The 16,598-nt window shown below is 38.5% G+C and overlaps 1 protein-coding gene across 1 annotated transcript in view; it reads right to left on the bottom strand.

Annotated features, from left to right (window-relative positions):
- Nucleotides 1-14,124, bottom strand: part of ZPBP (zona pellucida binding protein) — a 29,346-nt gene extending 15,222 nt beyond the window's left edge. Inside the window, exons 1-3 of the mRNA XM_074146804.1 lie at nt 13,998-14,124; nt 8,914-8,994; nt 5,787-5,912 (exon numbers count right to left, since the gene is read on the bottom strand). Coding sequence (XP_074002905.1) covers nt 5,787-5,912; nt 8,914-8,994; nt 13,998-14,124 — 334 coding nt within the window. The remainder of the gene's footprint in view (nt 1-5,786; nt 5,913-8,913; nt 8,995-13,997) is intronic.
- Nucleotides 14,125-16,598: the final 2,474 nt, after the last annotated feature.

The following is a 16,598-nucleotide window of genomic DNA, read 5'->3' as shown; positions in this document are numbered from 1 at the left end:
CTCCCTGATAAAGAGTCCCTCCCCATCTCTCCTGTAGGCTCCCTTTAGGTACTGGAAGGCCGCTAAAAGGTCTCCACAGAGCCTTATCTTCTCTAGGCTGAACAACCCCAACTTTCTCAGCCTGTCCTCGTAGGAGAGGTGCTCCAGCCCTCTGATCATCTTCGTGGCCCTCCTCTGGACTCGCTCCAATAGGTCCCTGCCTTTCTTATTGTGCGGACTCTAGAGCTGGACACAGTACTCCAGGTGGGGTCTCACGAGAGCTGAATGAACACCCTCAACCTGTTGGCCACGCTTCTTTTGATCCAGCCCAGGGTATGGTTGGCTTTCTGGGCTGCCAGCGCACATTGCTGGCTCATTTTGAGCACCTCATCAACCAATACCCCCAAGTATTCCTTAGGGCTTCTGTCAATCCATTCTCTGCCCAGTCTGTATTTGTAATTGGGATTGCCCTGACCCAGGTGCAGGCCCTTGCACTTGGCCTGGTTGAAATTCATGAGGTTTACACAGACCCACTTCTCAAGCCTGTCCAGGTCCCTCTGGATGGCATCCCTTCCCTCCAGTGTGTCGACTGCTCCACACATCTTGGTGTCATCAGCAAACATGCTGAGGGTGCACTCAATCCCACTGCCCATGTCATCAACAAAGATGTTAAACAGCACCGGTCCCCGTACTGTGGTAAACTAAGTGTTTCTATATTTATTTTCCCTGTTTACTAAACTTTAAACCAACAGATTGATTCTTCTTCCAGTGAAAAAAAATGAAGTTATTCCCCATCCTCCCACCACATCTCTTATTCAGACCAGTTTTACGGTCAAGCAACTTCTGTATTTTGAAATTATATATTAAGAGCAGAAGTAAATGACAGCAGAATCAGGCCAATGAGTTTTTCAGAAACAGATTTTTCAGACATCTAGAAACAGCTATCAATCTGGATCATAAAGTCTAATCTTCAAATTAAACTACTGAGGATGTCCAAAATGAAATATGCAATATTTAATTGTGTCCAAGTAGGTACATTCAGTGATGAATTATACATGTAGAGAATCAAAAACTAACACAGTATATAATAAACTTGAGTTCACCTGAAAAGCTTGTTAGGAATGAAACATACTGTTTTGTTGTCCAGACAGGACTGACAGTCTTCAGGAAACATGTCTAAATCATGTATCAGTTATCAGCAAGAGTACAAAGACATACACGCATCTGCTAAAAGTACCTTCATGTTTTTTCCTGATTCTTTTTCCTTCCTTTTCCACAGAAGAACTGATATACCAATAGTAGGTTTTAGAACATCTGGGGTTTGGCTTGTATTCAAGAGGCTGAGTGCAGGTATTTAATTTGTCAGTTGCTTAGTTTTAAAAAACTATAGTACATGTTTTTTTCAGTCTTATGAAAGGATAGTCACAGTCTTCTGACACAAATATTCCTTCTTTGCATATACTGGGTGGCAGTGTGTATGAAAAGCAGTAACTTTCCCTAGGTTTATTTTCACTGAACTAGAACAGGCCTATTCCAATGTTTGCAGTCAGAAATAAAGATTGAAATGCTTTCTCTTTTCTGTTCTATTTAGCTGTTCAGAACACCATCAAAAATGATGTTTTATGCAGTAAAACTTTAAAATCTAGAATATAAGAAGCAATTATTTTAAAGTTTTTTCCTCCACCTAAAGTATATCTTGAAAAACTCTTATTCTAAACAAGCCCTACAGCTGTTTAAAAACTTTAAGTACAATTTCCAGATCTTAATACAAAAGAGTCACTATGCTAAGTGAAGAAAAATTACTTGCTAATTTTAAGGTTGTAATGATTTTATATTACATTTCGTGCAGTATTTAATTTTTTATCACTATTTCAACCGCACATAAGTGGACTGGAACTTTGTGTGAACAAAGCTGCTTGTTCAAAAAACAGAACTTTTTTAATGGCTACACAAAGAAAACTATTTACTGCTCTTTGTGAGCTTTTAATGTAGTCATGATATTTGATGTATATAGCTAGACAGACTTTTGGGGCAGAAAACACCTCCTTAGGGTGTGTGTCAAAGGCTGGCATGCCTGAAAGACACTGATTTTTCTAACTGTGACAGATAGTACAATGAAAAATAGGTTCACCTCCTGCAGATTTTTTGCTTAAAGAATTTTTGAAGTGTTGCAAAAAACAGTATTTTGGCAGTCTTTCCTAAATTTCAATTCACAATTCTACATTTCCACTGAAAGGATTCTTTTCTTCCCTTCCCTACAACCACAGTCAAAAAGTATGAAATAGTGTATCAAGCAAGGTTTATGAATCCTAATTTTCCACTGTTATGGAGATTCACTATGATAGATATTAGAAGACTAAATAGTCACACCAAACCCAGATAATCTTTACCACTTAGAGAGGATTACACCTGTTCTAAAAGGAGGCCAAGTGATCAAATTTTTTACACAGCAAACATTTCATAAGCTATAAACTTTCAACAGCTTTTTGTCTTTTTATACTTTATATTCTCTGAGAAAAAAAAAAAAGAATGTGACAACAGCCCTAGGAGCCAAAGTATATTTACCCAAAATTGTGGTGGCTGAAGCTGAAGTCCTCTCATTACTGCTTTTTTTAAATCATTTTTCTAAAACCTCTCATCCCTATAGAAAGTTATGTCAGGACAACACAAGTTTTCTTCTCTCACTGAAATGTTTTTTGCCCACCTGCTGCTGATTCTTGTACACCTGAAGTTGCTGCAGAGCCAAGAACCCCTGCCACCATAGCTTTTTTGCTAGTGAACCAAGGTTGACAGAGCAACTTGGGACACTACTGAGGCAATCTGCCTGAAGAGATTTAAACCTGTCGAGTGGAAGAAGTCTGAGGTCTCCATGGTTTTCTGTTCTACAGTGTTAAAACTGCAGTTTGAGTAAACAGACACCACAGTAGTGAAACAGACAATTTTTGTTAACTGTGAATCAGGAGGTTATCTTCTGTCTGATCAGATTAAGCTAAGTACTTAAACACATGATAATATACACTGTCTGTCATGCGTCACAGGCTGGGCATCAAAATATATCAGTTACAATGCAGGATACTCAGCTAACCATGAAATACCCATCCCAAGGGAGATTAGCAGTTTCATGTAAAATGACACAGCCCACAGCTTTAAGTATAAGCAAAACTACCTATACCATTTTGAGGAAAACAATGCTAAAAATTGTTTCTGAGGGCAGAAGCAATTTTGTCAGAGCAAAACAACAGTACCGTGTTAGATATCATATTAATGTGAAATGCTCTACTATGAAGGTTAGCATGTAGAACGAAGTATCGCTATGGTGTAAACGATATTTCAGATTGCATAACAGGAAAATATAAGACCAATGACAGAGTTCTGATAGACATTAGTATAGACTAAGAAGAAAGCAAATAGGATTTGAAAAGACTGCCGTTGTAAAAGGATGAATGGTTCGTAACCTAAATTGTAAACTAAAATAAGAGATTAAACAAGTTTATAAATTCATCATAATGTTTATTGTATTTTTTAAAAAATTAAATTGCACTAAAGGGTAAATGAGATATATGTGGGAGGAAACAAAAAAAGAAAACTCAGATTCCCTGCTCAGACTTGGAAAGATACTGCTGATGAGCCGGTCACAATCTCTAAGCCATCCCTATTATGTGAGAAAAATAACATATGTATAAGTAGCCCAAAATACTCCACACACAAACAGTTTTCTGGGGTTTTCATGACATACTAGCAGATTAGTACAATGATTTCATTAGAGACATCTTTGCAAAAACCTATGTTTAAATTTTATATGAGCAGATTAACCAGAAATTGACATTGGCAAAGGATGTGAAGGGCCAACAGAAAAAGACGCAATAAAGGAAGAGCAATAAAATGCTGGCGCAAGGCTGAATGGGGATGAATGCCCTAGTGACAAAGACATGGAAAACACTGAGGTACACAATGCTTCCTTTGTTTCACTCATTCCTAGCAAGCCCTGCTTTCCAGCCTTGCCCCAGGCTCTGCCAGAGTTTAGGGGAATGCTACAGGGAGAGAGAAGTGTGGTGCTAGGGACTGGCTTACTTGTGAGTTGGACATATACAAGTTTATAGACCAGAATGAGATATATCTGAGGATGCTGAGGGAGTTGACTAATTAATGATTGTTTTCTATTTTGATAGTGATGAGGCCCCCAATGACCAGAAAGACCAAAAAAATACATCCATCATAAAAATAGGCAAGGAAGAAGAGCCAGGGAATCACAGGTAAGCCACCCTCACCCCAGGCCCTGCAAAGACGATAGAACTGCTGGAAGTCATTTCCAGACACATGAATGACAAGACGATGATTGAGAAAAGGCAGTATCAATTTGCCATTGGCAAATCATGGTGGACCAGCCTGAGTATCTTCTGGAATTAAATTACTACCTCTGAGGATGAGGGAAACGCAGCAGATATCATATACACTGAAAGCCTTTAGCCAGGATTTCAGTATGGTTCTCTATCACATCTTTGTAGCCAACTATGGACATATGAACTAGATGAGTGGAATACAAGATGGATGAAAAACTGTCTGCATCATCGTTTTGAAGATTGGTCTACCTAGCAGCCAGTTATGAAGGCCTTTCCTCAGGGCTGATAAAGGCACCAGAACTTCTTAACATCATTACCAGTGGCCTATACCACAGAACTGAATGCCTTCTTGTCTAGTATGCAAAAGAGTGGCTGATACACTACAGGACATTGCTCCATTCAATGGTACCTTGCACGACTAGAGAGACGGTCTGCCAGAAACCTCATGAAGTTCAATAGTGATAAATGCAAAGTCCTGCTCCTGAGACAGAATAAGAGCAGCAACGTATACAGATGGGGACCAGATGACTCGGGAGCAGCCCTGCAAAAAACTACGTGGGAGTCTTGGTGGATTTTAAACTGAACACAAATCAGAAACACAGTTTTGCAGCAGTGAAGGCTAAGTGCATACTGCGCTGCATTAGCAACAGTATACCCAGCAGGTCAAAAGAAGTGATTATTCTCTCCCTACTCTGCACTCATTTGGGCACTGTGGAACACTGTGTCCAGTTCTGATACCTCAGTACAAGACAGATACTAACAAATTGTAGCAAGTCAAAAAGAAGGTTTCTGAGATCATTAGAGAGTTGGAGCATAGGACAAGAGGTAGAAGAAACTGGGATTTTTATCCTAGAGAAGTCTAAGGAGGGAATTGCAGCCCTTCACTACCTAAGAGGAGATACAGGGAAGAATAATCCATACTTTTTAAGAGAAAACAACAACCAGCAACAACGACAAGTTGCAATAAAGGAAATTGTGATTGAAAATAAGAAAAAAAGAACAGGTTGCACAGAAAAGGCAGAAAATCTCCAGGGACAGAGATTCCCCAAACTCAAGTGGTCAAGGCCCTGAGCAACTTCATAGCTGTAGATAGCCTGTCATTGACCAGGCAGTTAGGCTAGATCACACTGCCCGTCATCCTATTATTCTGTTCTTGCAGAACACTCCCAGCTGCCAGTGCAGCAAAGAATGTCATCCCCAACCTCTGTTGCATGCAACTTGCCCCGCTCTGTGTAGTACTCTTTAGAGATCGCACCAGTTTTTACAAAGATCTGAAAATGTCTTTTAGTTTGGTTATCTCACCCCTTTCTTTCTGAAAAGTGAAAGTTAATTTAACGATATACATACAAACACTTGCAAAGTATCCTTAGCTACTTCTCCACTTTTATAATCATCATGCTGCTTTGGGGAGGGAGCGGGAGGAAGGGGAGAGGATGCCAGGGGACATTTAAGAAAATAAATCCTTACCTGAAGAAAGACCACCTCCTGGTCCAGTCCAATGAAATTTTGGATCAATGAGTTCTAAGTTTCGCAGACGATTTGTAAGACATAAAATACGTGGACTGTTGTGATTCAGCTTGACATAAACTTTGACTGAAAAATAATTTATCATTAGCATCAACTATCTAACAGTGCTACCCTAACAGTGAGCTATATAAATTTCAAGACAATGATCTTGAATAGAGTTCTAATTCGGGGACTCGTTCTGTTATCTCTACCATCAAAATGAAATACAAAATAGAGAGAAGGTTTGTTTTCTCTGAAAAATAAAATTACGATAATTCTTTGTAGTTCTACGCTTATCTGCTTAGTACGTTCTCCCAAGAATGGGCTTCTGCAGCATTCGGTCTCAACTGGTGTCCAACACACACATGGAGAAAGTGAAGCTGCAGTATGTTAATCCACAATACTCAGACTTGAAAGCTTGCCGTTTCCATCCTATTAGCAACCCCCTTTTACCATTGCACTATGTATTTGCTTAAAAAAGGGCTGGTTAGCTCACTGAATGGTGAGCTGCCTATTGTTTAATTCAAATATAATGAGATAGGAAGCAAACTAAGATAAGGATTTACTTAGTCTTTTCCCATGGTAAAGCAAGTGTGCATGCCTTGTATGTAATCTGTAGCACACAGGTGCTTCTAGATCTTCAGTTGTTTCTAAAAACTATGATTAGTGTAGTCATAATCGCTTCCATAATACGCAGGATTTCAATGTGTACAATTTGTTTTATTTCCCTTCCCTCTGTTCTCTTCAGAAGCATGGGATGATAGATATTCGTGCTCGAGTAAAATCTCAACTTGAACCATGCTCTGTACCAGGCTACCCTAATGCCACTGAAAAGCTACAATTAGTATAAAACATTATAGCTACTACATTTGTGATTTGGAGAACTTGACTAATAACTAAAACTGAATCAAATAAGAAAATTACCATATATGTTATCTTACCATTGACTATTTCAGATTTCCTGCAAGTGGAAAACTTTAAGTATTTGTTGCAGGAAGGGATTAATGCTCAGAAAAACTTTTCCATTATGGAAACTGGCAATAATACCACCACAGTCTTCTCCCCTCTCCAAGTATGATTGTTTCATTAAAAAACATTACATTCATTAAAAAACATTACATTCACATTACAATATACTTAGATATAAATAAGAACAACTTCAGAATTTTGATAGTCTTAAGATCAGGAAGTATGTCCATCCCAGCTAATAATAATTTTTTTACAGTAGCTTATATCACAGAAAACTGCGAAGTATATACTTTCAATTGTAAAAGAGTATAACATGTAAATAAATGTCATTAACAAGTGGTGTTCCAATTTTTAATCCCAAAGCATGAAAATTAGTATGAATTCTACATGTTAATGCAACTGCCAACATGATTAGTCTTTTTCCATTCAAATCCTTAATGCTTTTTCTCAAAATGTACTAACCAACTGGCTTTAGTAATAGTCTAATGGGGCAAAACTGTATACAATACATACCTCTTCCACTTCTCATTTTGTTTTTTATTTCCTCAAGGTCGCTTTATTTGGTCTTATAGCAATGTTTAGCAAAAATTGCATATCCATAATAAAAAGTAACAAAATTATAGTGTCATTATCATAACCTGCCAAGATGTAAATTCTGTCCCACTGCTGTAAATTTCCATGATGGTTTTGTAAACATGTATCATAGGAATAAGATAACAGAAGGGCATATGATAGGAAATAATGGCTAAAACATATCTACCAGGTATAACCTTATTCTTCTTGCTTCCAAAATAAAGTCTTGCTCTTTAATTAAAGTACTTTGCTATTTTTCTTATTTGTTCATATTCTCTCTACTACAAAAATATTTACCTTAGATAGTGATCCAAAAAAGAACATTTATGTCAGGTATTTTAAAAGTGCAGGATTTCAATAGCGTAGTATTGCATTTAACCAGATTTTGGTGGAAAAAAAACACAAAATAGAGAGGTTGGCCAGCATCTCAAAAGAACACTGCAGCCAAGTCTAGTATACTCACAATGGTCTGTTCCAGAGAAGGTGGAAGCAGTCTTTATTAATACTAAATTGTTTAGAAACAGAGTTGGGATAAAACATTTTAATCTTGCCTTCTAACTTTCAAATTGTCCTGTGCCATTCAAGTAGTAGCCCTGTTTACAGACATCAGTCAGAATCAGAAAAGAGAAAAAGTACACTAATATGAGGAACCTTTTGACCATTCAGAGCCATTATTTAACATTAATGCTAAATAATATCATTAAGTTAAACACCTAAGAGAAACCTTTAAAAATAAATTGTTTTAAAACAAGTGAATTGAAACGATTTCTCGGAATTTTTTCACCTTTGGACAAAAATTCATATGACTAAGAATCTGTACCAAAAAATAGGTCAAAAAATGTTGTCTTTTACATTCCCCCAAACAACAGAAGTATCACTTCTAGTTACGCTACTAGTAAAGCAGTAACTGGAAAACAGACATGGAGTAAACTATGGGGAAGAGTAAGCACCAAGCTGGCAATGTGCATTTAGAGAAAAAGCAATATGAATACATACATGGCAACGAGGAATAGCCTGGTCTTTAATTTCATTTTCAGATTTTCCAATAATTATTTTGAATTGGTAATATTGTGTTGTGGAGTTACATGGATTTAACTTAGAAAGCAATTAATTCTTAACTTTTCTTATTTTTTATTGTAGAATATAATATAAACTTCATGTCTCAGGTTCTGTGTACATAATAAGTGAAATGAAATTAGAATACCTACAGTGCAAGAAAGCAGTATTTCGGAGCAAGAGTCCTAGAGCCAGGTGGAAAAGTACACTGAACGTTTTTATTTTTATAACGATTACAGAAAATAATTATCTTGGATTCATAAAAATTAGGAGTAAGAATAAAAAAAACCCATGAAAAATAAATTCCAGTGACAGAAAAATATGCTGCCAGATAGCCTATTAAGTATACATAAGTCAGTTCATAATTGTAATTAATTAAACAATTAATTTAAAACAATTCAACAATAAGGGATATGATAAAGAAGAGCCTTTTCTTGGTAAAAACAATATTTTCACTAAAATTTATTACATTATGTTTAAAGAGAAATACCTGGAAATACAACAGATCCCACTATTTTTAAGCTACTTTCTCTTGGCACTGCACTTCTTAAAAATCTCTTTGAGGGCTGAGCTGTCAAAAGATAAAACAATGGTATTAATTCAACTATTTAATTTATCTGAAAAAGCAAGCAGAAAACTTTAAGTTAATCTACACCCTTTAATAGACTTGTTCTTCAATGAATATTAAGTTTATACTTGCCTAATGTCTTATACAATGCACAACTCTCACTAAGGCAACAAAAAACAATGACAAAGGCCCGATACAGAAAAAGCATCCTTATTCTAAACAGCAATTCAGTTTCGATTTAATTTTAAATATATTCATGTTTTACAAAATAACTGTCACATTTTAAATTAAGACTGTCCAAAATGGGGATAATGAGGATAGGCACTGTCCAAAAATTGCAGAAAAAATGTAGCTGCATTGTTTTGATACACTCAGTCAGGATGCCAATCAGTGTGTATACTGACCATTAATGAAGTAATAAATTTGGGTTCTGCCATTATTGTGATTTTCTTAATTTCCCCATGAGATGAAACAGAAGGTATTTTATGGCGATTTTAATTTGCATTTGTTCTATTTTAAACAGAAATTAAAACCAAGGTCATAAAAGATTGCAAAGCTTTGCAAGACATACAAGGCTTCTGAAAGAAAACTGAAGTATCTTTTAGGTGGACATTCTAGTACAAGTCAGATCTGAGTTTCTTTTACAGAGTTTCCAGAGATACAGAACTGATGCCAGCAGAAAGATAATGGCTATTAGACCTCTCAGTATTTTGTGTTCTTTGTCTCCACCTCCTGCTTGGAAATAATGTGGGCTGCTGCGAGTTAAGGTATGCTTGTGATTTCTAATTCTTTTAGGGAATCTGGGAAAGAAAGTAAATAACAAAGGCATAAAAAACCTTGAATACTAAAGAGAGTAATAAGATATCGAACATATATTTAGTAGCAGTTATTTTATAAAGATGGGCTAAATAATTATGTGGCACCAGATCAGTGCTTGTTGCTAACTTAGGTTCAATATTAAAAAACTAAAAGCAACAGTAAATACTCTGGTAAACTGGTAATAGGTTAAGGCATGTGTTTGGAGCAATGAGAGAGATGGGGTCGAGTATCAGCTTTGTTTTGATCTATCTTAAGTAATAATGGGAAATCATCAATTCAAAAATGAGAGAAGATAATAAAAATAGTCTCCTATATGACGGATTTCTGTGATTAACAGTTTAATTTACCTTGTAGTATCGCTTCACTATGTACCACTTCCACAACTTTGAGAAGCAAAATTTTTCAAATAACTTCATTTTCCCCAAAGACTTCTTAGAAAGACTGGACAGTTTTTATTGAAAAACAAAATGGATTAAAACTTTCTCACTGGAATATTTCTCTTGAGTCTTTTACAATTCTGTTGCACTGGCAGAAACAAAGCCAATTGATCACTAAAATTCAGCTCCCAAAAAGAACATGATCAGATTCTCTATTGACAAAAATCAGCATATGCTTTGATTTTAATAGAAGTATACTAATTTGGGCAAGTAAGGAAAAACTGAAAAGGGAAGTACTCCAAGTTTATGAAAAGGCAACCGAACAAATGCATTTAAAAAGTTAGGCGGTCTGAGGTATGAGCAGACATACATGGTATGAGCTCATAGGTATGAGCAGATAGATATACACGACTTTGTGGGATGTTCAGGCACTACTTAATCAATGTAGAAAGAAAGTAATATATTTTTACAATAATAATTTAAACCCAAAGATGGAGCTCTTGAACTATTTATTTAAAAAGAACTAGAACAAGTGGAAGCACCATAGTTACTGGAAGAATATAATGTAAATTATACGGACTGGAATTACAGAAATTACTTTTCTGGAATCTTCAATGACATTGCATGCTAGATTTTGAGAAAATCAGGTTAAGTGCTCTTTCATGTGTATATACATTTAATGTGCATAGAAGACATTTTAGTCAGTAAATGTTTCTGTCTCCATATGAATCCCAACTCTCATACATTCTTTCCCTTGCTCTCTAGACTGCCTTTTAAATTTTTTTCAAGCTATTTTCAGGTTTCCTAATTGAATTCCTTTGCTGTTCTCCTGATCACCTGGAATTTAAATGGCACTTCTGCAGCAGTCTCTAGCACAAACCATCTTCCCATTCTCACTCTCCTTTAAGAGCGCATGTGATTAGGTTAAAAGGACACTTTTTATCAAATGAAAATATCAGGAGGTCATTAAGTCAGAGAAAGCACAAGAAAAACAACAACAAAAAAGGACAAGGGAACTGCTTAAAATGCATTTTAAAGTAATTTAATATATTATTCCATCCCTTCAATTTGAACCTGCACTTACCAAACAGTAGAAAAAGTTAAGTTTCAATCCTTTTTGAGAAAAATAAATGAGATTTCTGAATGAATTCCCAAATCAGGTTTTTAAGCAGACCAATGCACTAGAAATCTATAGGGTCTGATTTCTCATTGTCTTGTACTTCTTACAGACACAATGCAATGTGTGAGCAACAGTTCCTTTTGCAGAAGAACACAGGTGAAGAAGAATAGTTTTACATCACTATCAGACACATGGAAGTTTGGGGTAATTCACCCCTCAGTCCCAGGTGATTCAGAATTCCCAACTGCCTAAAGAGCCATTCCCAAAGACTGGAATTCAAGGGTACATTTGCCATACAAAGTATTTATGTTACTTGAGGATTCATTGGTTGACAATAAAATCTGCTGAAGTTAAATTCAACAGCTTTACACTAATTTTTGCCATTGAAACAGGCCAAAGATTCTGCAGAGAATTAAATACAATGCTAACACCCTATTTGATGCATTTAAAATCTACTTGGGAGATGTGTAAATTCTACCCTAACACTAAGAGATAAATCCAGCTCAGGTGTTTCCTATAGGGGGGGAAGAGTCTCAATTCCAGATCAGAAGTAGCGAGTGGGTTGTACCTGCACAGACAAACAACCCCTCCTGCTCCTCCCTGATCCAAGGAAGTTACAACAGCACTAGGTAAAGAGGGATCCCTTCCCACTCCCTGCCCAAAGGAGGAATCCAGGTAGGTTAATACTGACTGAACCAGCATTTATCCCTATGCCCGTTGAGTTGAAAGGGAACACCATTCACATCAACTACATTCTGCTATGTCATAAAATATTTTATTCTGAATCTTTTAGTCTTAAAATGAACATTGCCATTGCAAAACTAATCATCTTCAAAATAAGTAATCAGAAAATTAAATTTGGTCTGAAAATTGCCGTGGCAGAACAGAGTTTAAAATGAGCCTTAAATAATTAATCAATAAATTTATTGATTAATAAAATACTGTATTACTAGAATGTTCAACTGGCATAGTTTCAATTCATTTGAAATTGCTTCTATGAAGAAATTCTATGAAGTGATGGGAAAAGGTTTATTTAAGTTATGGTAAATGCTGAAAGTTTTTTCAAAGTAATTATGTTTTGAGATTATTTTTGTAAAGATATTTCTGCACCAAAAGAGTATATAAATAGCAATGGTACTTACTTAAGTTATTTTTGCTCAATCATACTAACAGTCAAGTCTTTTCCTATATCCAAGTATTTTAATTACGGCTGGCATTTCTAAGCTGCCTATTGAGGGTAAGTGCTGTGCAGAAATATTAACATTTCTATTACTAGTCATATGAAAGTTCTAATCTGTCTCAGTTACATTTAACCCTTACAAAAAAAAAGAAAAGCCTGAAATACACATCAACTATATTATGTTTTTCAATTAGGCCTTCATATTTCCTGTGGCAATTACACCACTGACACATTTCATAAATTTAGTTTAAAAGGAGACTTTTGCCTTACTGTGTAGCAAGCTAAAGTTAAAATGTTGTATTTTTTCAGTAAGATGGAAACTCCCTTCAGATGGCTCAGAAAAGTCAAATGTAATTAAGAAATTTTAAGAAACGTTCCATATTGTCCTCAAAGAGTTTAACTATTCACTAAAGGAAAATCACATAAGCCAAAACTGTTAGCATTAGTAAACAAAAAACAGAACCAAAGAAAAATCTTTAAAGAAAAAGGTTCATATTCTTTACACCAATCTAAACTCAGACTATATAATTAATTCCCCAGTGCAATGTAATTGAAATAAATCTTTTTTTTTTTTTGAAATTGACAATGTCTATTATGCCTACTAAAACCCAAGATGGAAGAAATACTATGGCAGCAATGCATCAGTGAACGTCTACTGAAATATTGCACACAGTGGACACAAGATCAGCACTAGTGCACCAAAAATGTAGTCTTTGTATCCTACCACATAACTATTTCTGTACCTCAGAGCCTTCAACAAAGTGATGCAGCTCTTTTAGCTGAGCACCAACGTTACCAGCTACTCGCTGCCTGTGCAACACACCTGTGGTGTTCACATCCCTCAGGCATGCAGCTTCTTTACTACATAGGAAGGAGAAACACCTGTCTCCCCAGCACTCACTGTTCATCTTTGAGGAAAAAAGAAGGTAACTTAGATAATCCTTTAGCTTTCCTGCATCCACCTCCACATGTGGGAAGGAAGTTTAATCTTGGTTGATATGGCGGGTGTTGATGGGAAAAGCACTGGCAGGTGTAAAACAAAACCCACAGGAGAAAGCTGGATGTTCAAGGGCACAGCCCCTGTATTATGGAACAGCACGCCCCGGGCAGCAACACACACGTAGAACTACCAGGCTGCAAAGGGGGTCACAGATACTGAACCACATGCATCTGCTTTTGGAGAATGGAGTAAATAAATACATGAGGGTAAGGACAGAGGCAGAGGCAGGACGTGAACTTGGGAAAAACCTGTAGAATTCACACCCGATGCTCCAGGCTGAGCAGGGACGGCAGACAGCGAGGTCTCGGCGCCGCCACCACCGCCTTCCCCGAGCTGCCCCTCCAGGCCCTGCGCGGAAGGGGCACCCTGTGGTGGCTCGACGCCGCCGTCCCAGCACGCGCCCGAGGCCCCGGCTGTCGCCGGCCTGAGGCGAGCGAGTCGCCGGCCTGAGGCGAGCGAGCCCCCGGCGACGGCCACCGGGCGGCGCCATCCCACCACCCGGGATGCTACCTGCGGCGGGTGCCTGCAGCAACAGCAGCAGAAAGAGTTGGAGGAGGAGGAGGCGGGCCGTGAGGCGGCCGGCGGCGGCCGTTGCCCGGCGGCAGCCCCGCGCCCCTCCGCGCGCCCCACGCCACATCGCCCAAAGGCCGCCAGCGTCTCTGCCGACCGCTCGGGCGCGCGGCAGCCGTTACCCGCCGCCAACGGCCGGCGGGGGCGGGGGAGGGAAGGAAGGGGGGGAGAGCGCGGGGCGGGAGCGGCGCTATGAGGCGAGGGGAGGCGGGGAGTGCGGGCGGTGAGGGCGAGCGGCGGAGTGGTGGTGGCTTTGCCGCCCTCTGGCCTTCTCTGCCGTCACCTGCCGCGGAGAAATCAGCGGCGGGGCTTTCCCAGCCGCAGTGCCAAGCTCTGCACTTGAGTCTCTGGCGAAAGAGGGGACGGTGGGCGGAGGGGGGGGGGGGAGTGGTGGGGGGGGGAGGGTAAAGGCTTTCACATCCTCAAACCCCAGGGAAACATCTGCCGCCGCGGCAGCTCCATCCTCAAATCGTCCAGCTGCCGGGTTATACATAATTAATCCCAATTCATTAACGCACCAGCACGCCCGCGCCTGGCGTGCAGTGGCTGCTCCTTTGAAACAGCCAGGCCTGCGGTGGTGCACACTGCACCTGGGGTGGCCAAAGGTACAGTGAACTGGCTTCGTGCTCACTGCAGTTCTTCCTAAAAAAAAATAAAATAAGCAAGGAAGTTTCCAATGCAAAACCAAAGAGTTGTGCTGATCTAGGTTACATCTGTGCCGCTCAGTCTTCAGTGCGCTGCTACAAAAAGGCAATTAGGAAAGTGTCTGGAATCTCAGGACATTTGCATGTTTCTGTGGCATAGGAATATTTAATTTGTAGTAGGTTAGAGAAGGGATGTTCTGAAAGAATGGAGGAGGGAAAAATGAATTACTGGGGAAGCAAATAAACTCTGGCAAGAAAATTTCACTGTATTGGAAAGGGTGGTATGTTGGTACTGTGCCAGAGAAGAAAAATAGCTGTTTGCATCAGAGAACCAAAAAGGCTGCTCCACAGGAATCCAGAAACAAAGTAAAAGGCAGACATCTAGTAAAGAGGACTAGCTCAGACATATGACCAGCTCATCAAAGGTCTTCCTTAAAGCACAGATAATTTCTGAAAATTGACAGTAGAAATAATTCAGCCTTACGTGGCGAATTTGTTTCCCAAGATAATCTGGACACAATCTCTGTCAGTGAAATCTGAGATAAAGCTTTAGTTGCATTTCATTCTGCAAAATGAATGCAACAAAACATGAGTTTGGAATGTCTTCCATCTTATGCCTTGGCTGGCTCCCATGTCTTTACCTCTCCTCTTTGTAAAGCTTTCCAGGAGAAGGTAAGCAGTAGCTGAAAAGGTTCTTCTGCAACACTGGATATTACAGTGTCTAGTGTAAAACTGAATATGTTTGGTACGGAGACTACTGTGTGTCAGTGAATATAGACTGCAGTATGGCATTTTAAATGGTTACAGGCAGAAGTCAAATTTGGAAGTATCTTTTCACTAATTTGAATGTTACAAGTATGATAGCAAGTGGACACATGTTGTTTCAGACAAAGAGTTATGTGTTTTCATAGTGTTTGCTTAGCCTTACAATGCCGGTACTGCATATATTGTGTTCTCAGCTGTCATTTTTTACCCATTTTAGTTCTTGTGACTTATAGATGAAAGCTGTCTTAATAAAGAAGGAAGCTTGATTTATTTATTTATTTTCTGGTCCATCCGCAAACTGCTCCAGAGAAAAATCACCATGGTTCTGCCCTATGGAACACAACTTTTTATTACTATAAACCAGTACTGTAATACATGTTGTGCCAATTTCTGATTTTGTGTTAATCAAGAGCAAGTTAGGAATTCAGGGAAGATACATCTGTGTGAGACTAACATAAATGAGGGAATGATCAGACACTGTGCCCTAATTTTTCCTTGCAAGGGCACAAAGTGAAAGCCCCATAATGTGAATTGGGCTGTCCAAATAAACATAGTTTGATTTTTCAAAAATGTCAAGGGTTTGCAGATTGCACTGAATTCATGCAGAGAGGGCGTCTATAAATCAGACCGCTTTTGTTTAGATTGCTAAATGAAGACAGTCGAGCTTGGAGTTCAGAAATGAGTGCTGCATATTTGATCTGAGACATTAATGGATTTGCCAGCCTGATAGAGCAAATGGCAAAACTGTGATGTCAATGTGATTTACTTATTCCAAGTGTGTTTGGTAGATTTTAACTAGATAGAGAGTAGTTTATTTTAAAATATTTCAATGAAAACACCATATAATTCTTAGTAAGACTGAAAACTTTTTGATTTTGCCTCTACTAGATGAATAAGTAACTGGTACTGCCATTTCAAGTTGCCATGTGTGCCCACTTGAAGGACTGGATTATTCTGGTACGCATGAACCATGTTTCCAACCAGGAGACATTTCATTGTGAGGTGGTTTCCATTGTTACCAAGCAACAAAACCTCTGCTCATTCAATGGGTGTGTTCTTTCTGTACCATACTTGTTAAATCTCTTTTTCAGGAAAGAATCACTAGTTAAACCACTGCCTTGCTTTTTATGGT

This window comes from Numenius arquata, chromosome 4 (genome assembly GCF_964106895.1).
Source record: "Numenius arquata chromosome 4, bNumArq3.hap1.1, whole genome shotgun sequence".
Lineage (NCBI taxonomy): Eukaryota > Metazoa > Chordata > Aves > Charadriiformes > Scolopacidae > Numenius > Numenius arquata.
This window is presented reverse-complemented; position numbering and strand designations above follow the sequence as displayed.